Source organism: Apiospora hydei, assembly GCF_038363865.1.
Source record: "Apiospora hydei strain CBS 114990 chromosome Unknown utg000006l_segment0_segment0, whole genome shotgun sequence".
In the NCBI taxonomy this organism is placed as follows: domain Eukaryota; kingdom Fungi; phylum Ascomycota; class Sordariomycetes; order Amphisphaeriales; family Apiosporaceae; genus Apiospora; species Apiospora hydei.
The window spans coordinates 2,330,518-2,343,479 of record NW_027117365.1 but is presented as its reverse complement, the minus strand read 5'-3'; the positions used below and the strand labels follow the sequence as shown (position 1 = coordinate 2,343,479).

At 51.8% G+C, this 12,962-nt stretch overlaps 7 protein-coding genes across 7 annotated transcripts; 3 read left to right on the top strand and 4 right to left on the bottom strand.

The window, feature by feature from the left end:
• Positions 1–50: 50 nt before the first annotated feature.
• PG997_007933 (fad fmn-dependent oxygenase oxidase) lies at positions 51–1,725 on the bottom strand (the record flags this gene model as incomplete). The annotated part of the gene is made up of 4 exons (XM_066812248.1): positions 51–312; positions 371–1,190; positions 1,274–1,525; positions 1,617–1,725. The coding sequence occupies 4 exons, from the start codon at positions 1,723–1,725 to the stop codon at positions 51–53; spliced, it is 1,443 nt and encodes a 480-aa protein (XP_066667590.1).
• A 971-nt stretch (positions 1,726–2,696) lies between these two features.
• On the bottom strand, positions 2,697–4,147 carry PG997_007932 (uncharacterized protein; the record flags this gene model as incomplete). The annotated part of the gene is made up of 2 exons (XM_066812247.1): positions 2,697–3,711; positions 3,789–4,147. 2 exons carry the CDS (start codon positions 4,145–4,147, stop codon positions 2,697–2,699), a joined length of 1,374 nt encoding a protein of 457 aa, XP_066667589.1.
• Positions 4,148–5,206: 1,059 nt separating this feature from the next.
• PG997_007931 (uncharacterized protein) lies at positions 5,207–6,939 on the top strand (the record flags this gene model as incomplete). Its single annotated transcript, XM_066812246.1, has 4 exons — positions 5,207–5,311; positions 5,368–5,881; positions 5,953–6,721; positions 6,780–6,939. 4 exons carry the CDS (start codon positions 5,207–5,209, stop codon positions 6,937–6,939), a joined length of 1,548 nt encoding a protein of 515 aa, XP_066667588.1.
• A 167-nt stretch (positions 6,940–7,106) lies between these two features.
• On the bottom strand, positions 7,107–7,484 carry PG997_007930 (uncharacterized protein; the record flags this gene model as incomplete). The annotated part of the gene is made up of 2 exons (XM_066812245.1): positions 7,107–7,293; positions 7,342–7,484. The coding sequence occupies 2 exons, from the start codon at positions 7,482–7,484 to the stop codon at positions 7,107–7,109; spliced, it is 330 nt and encodes a 109-aa protein (XP_066667587.1).
• Positions 7,485–8,780: 1,296 nt separating this feature from the next.
• PG997_007929 (nad dependent epimerase) lies at positions 8,781–10,062 on the top strand (the record flags this gene model as incomplete). The annotated part of the gene is made up of 4 exons (XM_066812244.1): positions 8,781–8,862; positions 8,914–9,694; positions 9,875–9,944; positions 10,012–10,062. 4 exons carry the CDS (start codon positions 8,781–8,783, stop codon positions 10,060–10,062), a joined length of 984 nt encoding a protein of 327 aa, XP_066667586.1.
• A 218-nt stretch (positions 10,063–10,280) lies between these two features.
• PG997_007928 (U2 small nuclear ribonucleoprotein A) lies at positions 10,281–11,297 on the top strand (the record flags this gene model as incomplete). The annotated part of the gene is made up of 4 exons (XM_066812243.1): positions 10,281–10,359; positions 10,482–10,522; positions 10,611–10,871; positions 10,932–11,297. The coding sequence occupies 4 exons, from the start codon at positions 10,281–10,283 to the stop codon at positions 11,295–11,297; spliced, it is 747 nt and encodes a 248-aa protein (XP_066667585.1).
• Positions 11,298–11,866: 569 nt separating this feature from the next.
• PG997_007927 (uncharacterized protein) lies at positions 11,867–12,898 on the bottom strand (the record flags this gene model as incomplete). Its single annotated transcript, XM_066812242.1, has 4 exons — positions 11,867–12,252; positions 12,321–12,411; positions 12,467–12,545; positions 12,606–12,898. 4 exons carry the CDS (start codon positions 12,896–12,898, stop codon positions 11,867–11,869), a joined length of 849 nt encoding a protein of 282 aa, XP_066667584.1.
• Positions 12,899–12,962: the final 64 nt, after the last annotated feature.

Genomic DNA, 12,962 nt, shown 5'->3' with positions numbered 1-12,962 from the left:
AGGTAACGTCTATTAAGTAATCAATTGCAGAGTATGATATGGCTCTCTACCTACTCTATCAGGGGCTGGTACCACCTGAATACGTTATTGGGATCATATCGCTTCTTGAGACTCCTCAATTTCTCAAGCCTCCATGGCTCTCCATAGAGGGCTTCCGGGGGATCCTTCATGGTCGACGTAGTGTTCCCGTAGTTTACGTATTGATGAAGCTCGCCGTAGCCCGAGGTCTCAATGAACCTGCTCTTCCATCCATCGAGATGCTTCTCAAACTCTTCCCGATCTTCCAACTTCATAGGCGTTGCCATTAACATTCTGCGGAAAAACCGTGTTAGATTTTCGTAAGAATTTGGACTCGATATTAGAGACTTACAAGAAGTGGTCGGATGAAGTGCGCCAGGGAAAGGCCGTGGCGTCGTCAGGGATTTCTCTGACCCTATGATGCGGCAGACACTCGAACATGGCGCCAAACGTCCCTTTACCAGCGAACTCGATGTTCTTGGCCTTCACACTTTCGAAGAACTCCCTGGTGGTCTTGAGGTCGAACTTTTTGACACATGCCGCGCTCATCATCTTGTAAGGCGCGACCGTCCAGACCTCAGGCATGCTCAGGAACTTGTTGTAGCCTTTGTAAGTGGTCCACGGCAGTTCGGGCCACTCTACCGTCACCTTGCCAGAGTGAAGGACTGGCTTGATAGTCTCAAATCTAGCAATCCAAGGGTCTGCTTCAGCTTCTGGGCCAGACCAAACGAGGTTTACAAGAATCATATGCTTCATTCGCGAATCGTCAGTTGGCTGGCTTGACAGAGTATGCAAAGCTCTTACCTGTTTGCCCTCTGTGCTTTTTCTCATCCACAAGACGAAGATAGCCAGGTCCTTCGGCATGGTCTCTGTGACCTCGTTCAAAGTGCTGAATACTTCATCGCACTGCTCGAGCTCGTACTCCAGATCCCAGGTGTAATGGGTACCGCGGTTGGATTGCTTGTGCACGCGGAAGGTTGCCTCAACCGCAATTCCAAAGTTGTGGCCAGCCCCGCGAAGTGCCCAAAACAGGTTCGCGTTCTCCTTTTCTGAAGCTACGACAATAAACCCGTCCGCGAGGACAAGCTTACAGGATACCATGTTATCGTGCAAGAAGCCATACTTCCCTTGAAGCCGGCCCAGACCAGCTCCTAGAGCCACACCCATGACACCTGTGGTTGGACAAGATCCCACATCTTGATGTGCGCTGATCAGATAGGTTCCATAAATCTCACGGATCGAGCTTCTCACTTACTGACTTCCATGCCCACCTTGTGTATAAACTTGACAAAGTTGTCGGTGATGACGCCACCCCCTACAGTAACCGTCTGACCCTCTTCGTCAAAGGCCAACCCGTTCAGAGTCCTCATGTCAATCAAGATGCCATTCTGCAGGTGCCTCATCGTTGAAGTCACCGCATGATGACCTGCGCGAGGGGAAAACGGGATGTTTTTCCCCGTCGCATACTTGACGGTCTCCACGACATCCTCGATGCAGCCCGGCTGGACTACAGCGGTGTAAGTCTAAGACCGCCCGAGTTAGCATGTTGTTTTTGCCTGGCATAAGACGACAGTGAAAGGGATCAGTATGTACCGGACGTTCATACTTGGTGAATCTGAGGTTTGATGCATCAAAGCCTTCAGAGCCAGGATAGCATAAGCTCGCACTTGGCGAGAGGCGGGACGCGAGTTCGTGGTGAGCATCCATCCCTGAGAGCATTCAGTCTGTAGCGCCCGTGACCAAGTGGTGGTATGGTATAACAAAAACAAAATAGCGAGGCCTAGCTACGCGAGCCTCCCAGAAACAACCACATCGTCAATAGCTGGCCAGATTCACGCTTCAACTCGACCCCGTTTTCGGGACTTAGATGCCTATGCCTTCTACATGCCGGGGTAAATGCTTGGCACGGGGACCCCTGACACTCGCCAGGTGGTGGAGCCAAAGAGGGTGGATCGCCGTATGCGTAGAACCGATAAGCGAAAAGTTCCATGAAGAACAATAGCTTGTTTTGACCTTAGATCCATCCGACTGGATACAATATTCACCAAAGGTCGACCGATGCGAATGCTTAGTTTTGGGGGTGCCAAGCCCACGTGTTATCGAGTCCCCATTTTGTAGGAGACGGACTTGCAACGTCTCAAATTGTCGGCCAACAAGTGACAGGGAATGCGAGGAATAGAGGCCATCCAGGATCATGGGTAAGTAAGTAGTTAGCTGAGCAAATATTGTAAACCTTAATTTTCACCGCCTCGGGGTTTTTTTCGGCAAGGGTTCCTGGCTGTCGTAGCACACGATACTTGTGTAGGATGTCGGCGCCAGGCCGACACGACTGCCAATCGAACCAACGATCTCACCTTCCCAAGGGTGCAACGGTGGATAGTGTATGCTCCTGTGTAATCCAAAGGGCTAGGCTGTCCAGTGGAGTAACCAAGTCGATCTGTCTGGTCGATCAGAGGGGTAATCACTTTGTTCTGATTCGTGGAAGGAGTTGACAGTACTGTGTTTGTGGAGTGGCGTTTTGCTAGTGAGGTAATCGTGCTACGCTCCTAAACGGAAATATACCAGCCCGCCGGTACCTTTAAGGCATACAGGAACACGTGGTATGAGAAATCAACCAATCCCGGTCGTCGAATTTCTGTCATTCAGCGCATTGCGTGCCCCGGACCGTGAGGTCTTTTTCACTTAGCAAGTCTTAGGCGACACAGGACACCCTCGTGTCTATCGATCGAGCTCCCCGGTGCACACGTAATGCCAAAGTTACTGTAGTCCCTGGAGGACTTGTCCAGGTCCATGCCCTCTATGGCGTCAAACTCCTGGAGCATGCGGACGACCACGAACCCGGCCTCCGTCAGGGCAAACTGCTGCCCGATGCAGATGCGCGGTCCGCCATTGAAGGGGACGTAGTGGAAGACCCCCGGCCTGCGCTTCTCCCACCGCTCAGGCACGAACTCATCTGCATCAGGACCCCAGAGGTCCCGCCTGCGATGTAGTACGTGCGTACTGAAATTGACCTCGGTACCAGCAGGCACGAATACAGGTTGTGTTCCGTCTGGGCCGCCACCCGTCGGGAGCGTCGTGTCTCGCTTAGCACCCCGGCTGTTCAGAGGGACGACCGAATGACGGCGCAGCGTCTCATTCAACACGTGCTGCAAGTAGGTACAGCTCTTCAGCTTCTCGAATGTGACACTGTCTCCAGAGCTGTTTTCAGTGAAAGATGTGCCGAAGTGTTGAATGACAACTTCACGAAGCTTGGCAAACACTCGCGGGTTTCGGATCAGCGAGTAGAAGACCCAACCAGTCAGTGCCGCAGTCGTATCGGTTCCGGCAGCAAGGAGGCCCAGCACTTGCTCGCCGACCTCATCGCGATCTGCGCATCTAGCTCGCAGGGTATCGAGAAAGTCGTATTTGGCCCTGTTTTCTCCTGAGCGGGCCGCGGCATCCGCCTTGTCCATTGCGTCGTTGGTGAACTTGCGCATAACGTCGGCAATATGCCGCAGCTCCTTGTTTCCGTAGATCCAGTAAAGCCCCCTGAGAGTAAGCCGCATGCGCAGCAGAGGAATCATCTGCTCCAATGCCCAGTTCAGATCCTCCTTCTTCTCGCCACGAAGCCTGGACTCCAGAGAGTGTGCGCTCTGGCCGAGGAAGTACTCAGACGCCGAGTCTAAGGTGAACCGTGGAAGAAGTGCCGCGAGACTGGCGGGTGCTGTCCAAGTCCGCCCGTGATTGTCCCGTGAGGTAGAGGGACCCCCTCGGATGATTCCAAGAGGCACCTCATCATGCTCTGGAAGTGTCCTTCAAGGAGTTGCACGTTGGACACATTCTCCCTAGTGAACAGGGGCCGCATAACTTCCCGAGAGCTGTGCCACGCTGGACCATCGACCGCGAAGATACTGCGACCGAGGAATAACTTCAGGTTGGTCGTGCGGACATCGCCCAGCTTGAAGTCGTCAAACTGCGTTGCCAAGATCGCTTGGATATTTCGCGGCTCGGCAGTGATGAAATTCGAGCTGCCCAGAACATTCATACGCCACGTATAGCGGCCCATCGCAGCAAACCGTGCCGTAACATATTCAGGCATTCTCTGGTCTCGATCCGCCATCAGGCCATTTCGGACAATGTCGAGGCCCATTGGCCATTTTCTCGGTTCAGTTGGAACGATGCCACAACCAAGCCGGCGGGCCTTCAGCCGATAACGCCATGGTCGAATAAGGTAACTGTTGATGAGCCGTACAAGAACCAAGACTGCTCCCAGGCCGATGAGCAACTCGGAGCGGTTGAACCTTGAGGTCAGGTAAATTATAGCTCCATGTTCTTGGTCGGATATCTCATTCGCCATTGTCCTTCGTGATGACTTGATGCTGGTGTTGCTGTTGGGTGATCAGCAGCCCGCAACTGGTGTTTGAGCGCCATATCAAGCAATTGCGACTCCGTGAGGCACGCGCTTCCATTCTTCGGCAATAACCCATATTGTCTAGAGTGGCAGAGCATGTGGACCATAGCGAGCACAACGGGCAGCTGCGTTGATTTTCCCGCAACTATTCCCTGCTGGGAGCTAAAAACCGAGTGGGAGCACAACGTGCTCAGTATCAGGCTTGGGGTTGGCCGATTGTTGATACGCCCCAGTGCTGATCTATGACAGGCTCTACCCGGTTGATAATTGTTCCACAACCTCGTAGCAACTTCGTGGTAACAAGACCCTTTTTCTACAAGTGCGCGGTAACACCCATCGACTCTCAATGTCAGCATTACTCCACCAAGAATGAACAGGATATCTGGAAGGGAATGAACGTAACTCTTGGGACAAACGGTACATTCTTCACCCCTGCGACACTGAAATAATGTGGAACAGGCATTCGGATCGGAAGGAATAATTGCTGGAACAAAAAACAATGAACAATTCTTTTCCACTTGAGATTACAGGGGTGCTGGTTCGATTGGCATTCTATATGGAGTTCAGGCAGGGACTAGGGTGAGAGATGGGCTTGAGGTATCCTGGGACTGTCTTTAGCAATGGATATTGTGTAAACGTTCCCTTCGCTCAGGGCGACAATGACATTGATGGGTCCAGCCAGCCATGGCCTAATTATCGTATGAATACCAGCAGTCGGTATTGTTCCAATTCTGACATCCGTCTGCACTGGTGAGAGATAATCGCAGACTTGATCGAAGCCTTCATGCGCACGTCAAGATGTCTGATTTGCTAAAATATCTCGAGAAGGAGCATCTGGTGGCGTTTGCAGCCGAATTGCCACCATTCACCATCGGTAGCGTCTTTCGAGGGCTTGGTATCGCTGTAAGTTGTTTTCTACTCACAAGAAGCTTCCATGGCAAGACTGAACCCATACGCAGGTATTGGCACACATCATATTGGTCAAGGTCATCTACAACGTATTCTTCCACCCGTTGCGCAATTTCCCCGGGCCTCGGCTTTGGGCCATTTCGCGCATCCCATGGCACTACACCAACCTCAAAGGGAGGATCACCTGGCGCATACGGGAACTTCATGACCAGTATGGACCAGTCGTTCGCATCGCCCCGGATGAACTTTCCTATACCACGTCTTCAGCTTGGAAGAAAATCTATGGCCAGCGTACGCCAGAGTTCGCAAAGGCTCTCGATGGGCGAGGCATTGCCCCTACAAGCATCGGAGGACGTCCCTCTTTGATGACTGAGACGCAAGAGAATCATCTGAGGCTTCGCAAGGCGATCAACCCGGCGTTCTCGGAGCGCGCGTTGAGGGAACAAGAGCATTACCTCCAGGCTCATTCGAACAAACTCGTCAAGATCCTTACAGAAAAGTCCAAGCAGGGGCCCGTGGATATGACAACTTGGTATAATCTTGTTGCTTTTGACATTGTATCAGGTGTGTCTGGCCTCGCTGTGTAGTTCACACAATTTCCCCCTTATTTTGCGTCATACTAATTCTTGTCCCAGACCTCGCATTTGGTGAGCCAGCTGGATTTCTTGATAACGCAGAGCAACCTTGGATCCAGGTTATTCTCGATCGAGCCAAGGCGATTAAGTATTATCAGCTGGCGGTTTGGTATGGCGTCTTCCCTCTGCTGAATCTCCTTTCTCAATCATATGTAACGAAGTCGAGAAAAAGCCATATCCAGCTCACGACTCAGAAGCTTGAGCGCCGGATGAACGCCAAGAACCCAGGTAAAGATTTTATGGCCTATATACTTGACAATCCAGATCCAGCGGTTGAGAAGCTGTCCAAGATTGAACTGGTGATGTTGGCGAGCAACTTCATTGTGGCGGGAAGTGGAACGTCGGCGGGAGGCATGTCCGGCCTCACGTATCTCTTGCTGCGGAATCCGGACAAGCTCGAATCGTTGAAGAAAGAGATCCGCGAGACTTTCAAGTCAAATGAGGAGATCAATATGGTCGGCACAGCGAAGTGCAAGTATCTTAATGCCTGTCTGGAGGAGGGCATGCGCATGTACCCACCCACTCCGGGCTCGCTGCCGCGCATAGTTCCCGGCAAGGGTCAGGAGATCGACGGAAAATGGGTGAAGGGCGGCATGGCCGTTGCTGTCAACCAATTCAGCGCCGGGACATCGGAGCTCAACTTCAAGCGCGCACGCGAGTTTCACCCGGAGCGCTACCTGGAGCTACCTCCCGGGTCGGAATTCGCCAACGACGACAGAGCCGCAGCTCAGCCTTTCTCAATGGGCCAGCGAGTGTGTATTGGAAGATCGTAAGTTACTGTTTGCGTGAATCCTCTTTTTGAAACGTATCTGATTGTCGATCTCCAGGATGGCATACGCCGAGATGCGCTTGACGATGTGCAAAATGCTCTACAATTTTGACCTCGAGCTCGCCGAACCTGATCTAGACTGGTGGAACTTACAAGGGACGTATCTCGTTTGGGAGAAGATCCCGTTGATGATTCAGCTTCATCCCAGGTTCAACTAGTTAGGATACGAGGTGCCTGACAGACAAACCACCTCGCCACTCATACTCTGGAACAACAGATTTTATACCATCGCCTCAACGGTAAAAGCGGAATATTCAGCAATAATCGATGTGTCCTCGTTAACCCAATACAATAGACACCTTAGTACGGTGTTTGATGACTAGAATCAGACGTTGCATATGTACCGTCTGATCAAGTATACGGCCAGGGAAACGTTCCACTTGACGATGTATTCGGCCATGGCATGATCAATAGTGTTATGGGCAATCGAAATGAGCTCCTGGGTGGACTTTCCTTGTGTAGCTCCGAGTTTCTTAACACTGTACTCTTCGGGTACGATAGGTTTTGGGTTACTGTGCCATCCGGGGCGGAATACTCCATTCATGACATGACTTATCTACCGAATTGCTACTTCATTATAGTCGGGCTTGAATGATTTAACACATTCAAGAATGACACTGTCAGTGATTTCGCGTTCTGCGCTGTCGTCTGGGATTCCGGCAGGGCTCAAGATATGCCCGAGAGCCTGGCTGTTGTTCGCCATGGTTGTCGCGGCAGTTGTCGATAATTGTTCTGTGGCTGGGTTGGATGGACGTACAGTCACGATCAAAAGTGCGTGGTATTTCTTGGAGATGTAAAAGCAGTGCCTGCCTTCCTATTCGAACGGCTAAGCTCTTGCATTGACCACAGGTCCAGACGGCAAGAAGCACAAATAATATGCCATAGTTAACTCTTAATTACAGATTGTTCACTACATTCTACCTCCTACAATCCCATGACAATCACCACCTTCATTCTCTGTTCTCAACAGTCGCAAGCTTTGACCAAGGTCGAAACTACATATAACCACCTTATGAAGCTCTGAAGGTTACTAAACGTGATCGTCCAAACTCCATATGACAATTAGGCTGACCTTCGAATCGGGTTTTATTATCGCACCTAACAACTTCTGGGGTGAGACACAGTTCCTGCGTTATTCCGAAGGATATTATTATCGCACGTCACAGCTTGAGGGGTGAATCAGAGTTACTACACTATTTCGCGATATCTTACGGATTTAATTGAACGCAATAGCAACACACTAATCTGTCTGCCACTTAACAAATTTCCCGCCTTGGCTAAACACGGGTTTGGAGGCCATTGAGGTTAAAGAGGCATAAGTCTAACTGAGGACTCACTTTCAAGCAAGAGACAAAACGCTGAAGATATACCCAAAGTCGGAAATTCCCGCATCACCAAGGGCAGAGTGGTCTAAACAGACCTCATTACAGAGATGGCTGGGGCAGGAACCTGCAAGGAGGATCTCAACGTGGAGCCGAACCAGATAACCTTCAGCTGTCAAGGCACCCCTTGTACAGGGCATTGCAGGGGTAGTAAGGTATCCTCCAATGGCATGGGCGGGGAAGCAAGAATTAATACCTGAGTAGCACTGGATGTAGGTGTTCGAGCTGACTGCTTAGATATCCAGGAGCCCTGGGGTTCGTAGGACATGACCATTCGTCCTGTGCCAGGACAAAGTTCAGCCATTTGCTTGCCCACGTGGGTAAGGAACACACCGCGACGGCCCGCTTCGTGGTTTGAAGAGAAAGTAACATGGTATCATCGCTCGTTGCTCCTTGACAATCAATGGCAGGGATGTTGCTGTGACTCGTGGAACGAGAACGACGATGCCGACGTATCACTAACCTCTCAAGGGGGATGGCTTCATTACTGATTGTGCTAGACCCGATGTCACGATCCGGTAAAACCTCTGTAAATAGTCATTCAGCATGCTAACCATCTTTTTAATGTACTCATTCTGTACGTGTGGTTATATCCATCTGTCGGATCTCCGTTGAATATGGCACCTACCACGGGCCCTTCTTCGGGCCAAGGCGTATTCAAACCTATGCAGGTAATGTCCCTTGGGATGACAAGGACAGGTGAGCACACAATCAACTAAGTAAACTTACGTATACTGATTGTTGTATCAGGTTCCGCTTCCATCACACAAGCACTGACGATACTCGGGTATCAAAACGTGCACCATGGAATCCAGGCCATCAGCAACCCGAATGACTGGGCTGTGTTCTCTAGCGCAAGCGATGCGTTCTTTACGAGTCTCCCGTCCTATAAGGGACAGGCCTTCGGGAGGTCCGACTGGGACCAATTATTTGGGCAATGCGAGGCTGTCACGGATATGGGCTCCTTTTTTGCGCTCCCGCTTATTGAGGCGTACCCGGACGCCAAAATCGTCTTGGTTGAGCGTGATGTTGACAGCTGGTATGAGAGCATGGAGGAGGCGATCTTCAGCACGACCTGGGGATGGCGAGCGAACCTGATCATCAACGTCTTCGGTCGTCTCATGAACCTGACGGGCGGGTTGACGATCCGGAAGATCATGCTCGGATATTACAGCGCACGCAACGTGACCGAGATGCGAGCCAAGGCGAAAATGCGGTACCACAGACACTACGCCGAGATCAGGGCGGCGGTTCCTGAGGAACGACTTCTGAACTATGATCTCAAGCAAGGATGGGGGCCGCTGTGCGGATTTCTGGGAAAGCCCGTACCAGACATGCCGTTCCCACAGGCCAACAAAAGGAAAGAGCATGTGGCAAGAGTCAGAGCCAAGCAGGACATGTTCCTCAAGGCGATGTGCAAGAAGACACTTCGAGCTCTCGTCCCATTGATCCTGAGTTCTGGAGCAGTAGGCCTCGCAGTATGGAGCTGGGGACACCAGGATGCGGTTGCTGATGGCTTGAAGCGCGCGAGGTCAGTGATAGAACCATTGATCGCGCAGTACGTTACAAAGCAATAGTGTCATCCGTGCTCCTCGGCGTTGGTCAATCTGGAAGGAGTCATCATAGGGGGCAAGGCGTTGAGGCCATTCAATTCTGTGCCATTATCATCTCACACCTTGAATTATATATAAACAGGTAAAATATGTAACAGAATGGGAGGAAACGCTCTTGGTGTTGCTCGCCGTCCTCAACTGATGGGGGAGAGAGTCGTGGATATGCTCGTAAGAAGAGCAGCACTACCTACAAGTTATGTACTTATGCAACAAACCGCTTAACCCCACTGATTAGCGGCAGCCAATCGCCGCTCCCAGCCTATCCAAGGCTGGCCTAGGTGCCTAAAGAGCTACCTCGCCGCATTTACATCACAGCCATAGTGCATCGCGAATTTTTTGGGAGCTCTTCAGCCTTGCACGCGCCAGTACGACAGAAGCGGTCGGCGAAACAAGAACACTTCCAGTCACCTTTCCCCGTCAACCTGTGACTGTGAATGCCCACGAGGTAAACCATTATCACTACAACCCCCATTCTTTGACCGAAGCACCTCTTTTTCCGCCAAAATGAGGCTCACGGTCGAGCTCCTCCAGAACTCGCCGTCATGGCTCAACGCACTCAAGGAGCGTGAGCTTGATCTCCGAGGTACGTTTGAAAAGAGCAGATACTACACTGGTTGATCTATCCCAATTAGCCATATCGCCACCAAACCAAAGCCAAAAGACAGAGAGCAGAGTTGATAGCGATTTTCTTCGCCCCGTGAACAGGACATCGCATCCCCGCCATCGAGAACCTGGGTGTCGCAGGTGTAAGTTGGACAGCCGTTTCCCTAACCTGTTACCCCATGACCCAAAACCTGTCTCATGTGCTAACTATACCGACCCTTTGTCCGACAGCCGCAAGATGCCATCGATCTCGTCGACAATGATATCCAAGTGCTAGGGAACTTCCCTCTGTCGCCGCGAATCCGCATGCTCCTCCTGGCCCGCAATCGCATCGCGTCGATCCAGCCCACGCTCGCCAACTCCATCCCGAACCTCACGGTCCTACAGCTCGAGTCGAACAACCTGAACGAACTGGCCGATCTGGATCCTCTGGGCACATTCGCGAATCTCACGCACCTAGTACTACGCGACAACCCCGTCACGAAGAAGGAGGTGAGTTGCTGCCCGCCCCCTTGCCGGTGTTCCTGAAACTACATGCTAAATTTGGTTTAGCACTACCGATACTGGGTCCTCTGGCGATGCCCTTGCGTGCGGTTCTTAGACTACGAGAAGGTCAAGCTGGCTGAGCGCACCCAGGCGACCACCCTCTTCGGCACAGCTGAGGAGCCTACGGAGCTGGCCTCGAAGCTCATGGGCATCAAATCTAAGACGTTCGACGTCTCTTCCGCATCCAACGGACCTTCGGGCGACCTCTCGACTAGGATGTCGAGGATCAAGCTGACGGACCAGGAGAAGAAGCGGTTGCAGGACCTGATCAAGAAGGCGACGAGCTTGGACGAGATCACGCGGCTGGAGACCATGCTGCGAGAAGGCCGGTTGCCCGCCGGCGTCCATGCTGGGGACGCGATGGAGGAGTAGAAAGATTATCTATCTGTAGAGGTGGACTTTATTCATTCAAAAACATAGATGATTACGACACTGGCAAACTGGCGTTGATTGCTTCGCTACAACATGAAAAGTTGGTGGATTATACCCAGACTCAGGGCAATGCAGATATTTTCGTCCACCGATGCTGTTCTTGAAAGACCATCTTCATCCGCTAAGACGTCCCCGCGAGTGCTTTGTCAATAATCTCCTTGATGCGGTCGTAATTCTACTACCGCCTACGAAAGGGATGCGCCAGGATGCCCCATCAATTCCATTAGGTATTTGTTTATGGCCAATCCTCCCCTCGCGCTTATGGTGAAATTACGCCGTGACCCCTGCCTCCCCAAGGCAATATTGCCATCATTTTCGGTCTCCAAGGCTGTGTCGTCGTCTTCAGCCTGGAAGGTAACGTTGTCGTTTTCTTCGGCCTCCAGAGGAACATCTTCAACCTTGATAATAGCATCGTCGTCTTGATAATTCACCTATGTAGACTCCACCTCCAGCCGCTCGTCGGTTTGCAACCCGTACCGCACACTCCCAGTAGTCCTACTTTGAGGGCTCTAACCCGTCATGGCGACGTCGTCGTCGTCGGCCTCACCCCGTGCCTGCCGCGACTCCATCTCAAGCTGATCGTTGGGGTCGGCGGCCTCGTCATCGTGGCTCTGTCGCGCCGAGCCTGCCGCGCCGCCGCCCAGCATGCCGGCGATGTTGGCGCTACCATTCAGGCTGGACCGGCTGCCGTTGGACTTGTGCTTCTTAGCGCTACTTCCGTTGGCCACGGGCAGCTCCTCCTGGAGGACGCTGCCGTTGGCGTCGTTCTTGGCCCGCTCGCCGCGCAGGGCCGCGCGCTTGGCCTCGGCGGTGGCCTTGATGTCCCGGAACTTGACGGTCTTGGGTACCACGTCCTCCAGGAACTCGAGGTTGTCCTGGTGGGCTGCTGCGTTGGCTGGGAGGCGGTTAGTTATCATTTGGAGGCCATGGGGGGTGATCCCGTGGAATGGAAAGGCGGCCTACCAATGTCCTTGTATTGGATGTTGCGTCTAGGCTTGCGCTCCGTCTTGGCTTGTTTGAGAGCTTCTTCGGCGATGTGCTGGACGAACATCTCCTGCAATCGACGTTAGACTTTGGTTGATGATGATGGCTATACGACGCCGACTTACCGCAGCTAAACATATGACGAATGCTGCATTGTTGGAGCAGATATTGATATCTTGATCCTGGGCAATGATCTTCTTCACTCTTGACACTGCGGATCAAATCAGTATGATATGCTAATATAGTGTATATTTCTGGACTTACATGGCAATTGTGTCTGTCCAGTAACCTCCTTTCTGGGGGGATAGCCGTTGTGTTGTAAGGCATGGTGGCAGGGTCCGTGTGGGAAACGGTTCAGTGTTCCGATCGAAAGTGCTATATTTGATGACACGATACAGGATGGAATGAGAATAAATGGTGGTATCTTCCAGTGTAATGAGATATGAATTTGCTGCGAAAGTACCTGTTGAAGTAGGAGGGTAGGTTAGTGCTGTGAGCCCAAAATTCTTTTGATCGTAAGGTGGGTTGGTTGCAGTAACCACAACCCCCAGTATCATTTTTAAAAGTCCAGAGCACTACCAGCATTTGCCCGGAACTCTTGATATCACTAGTTGTCGATTG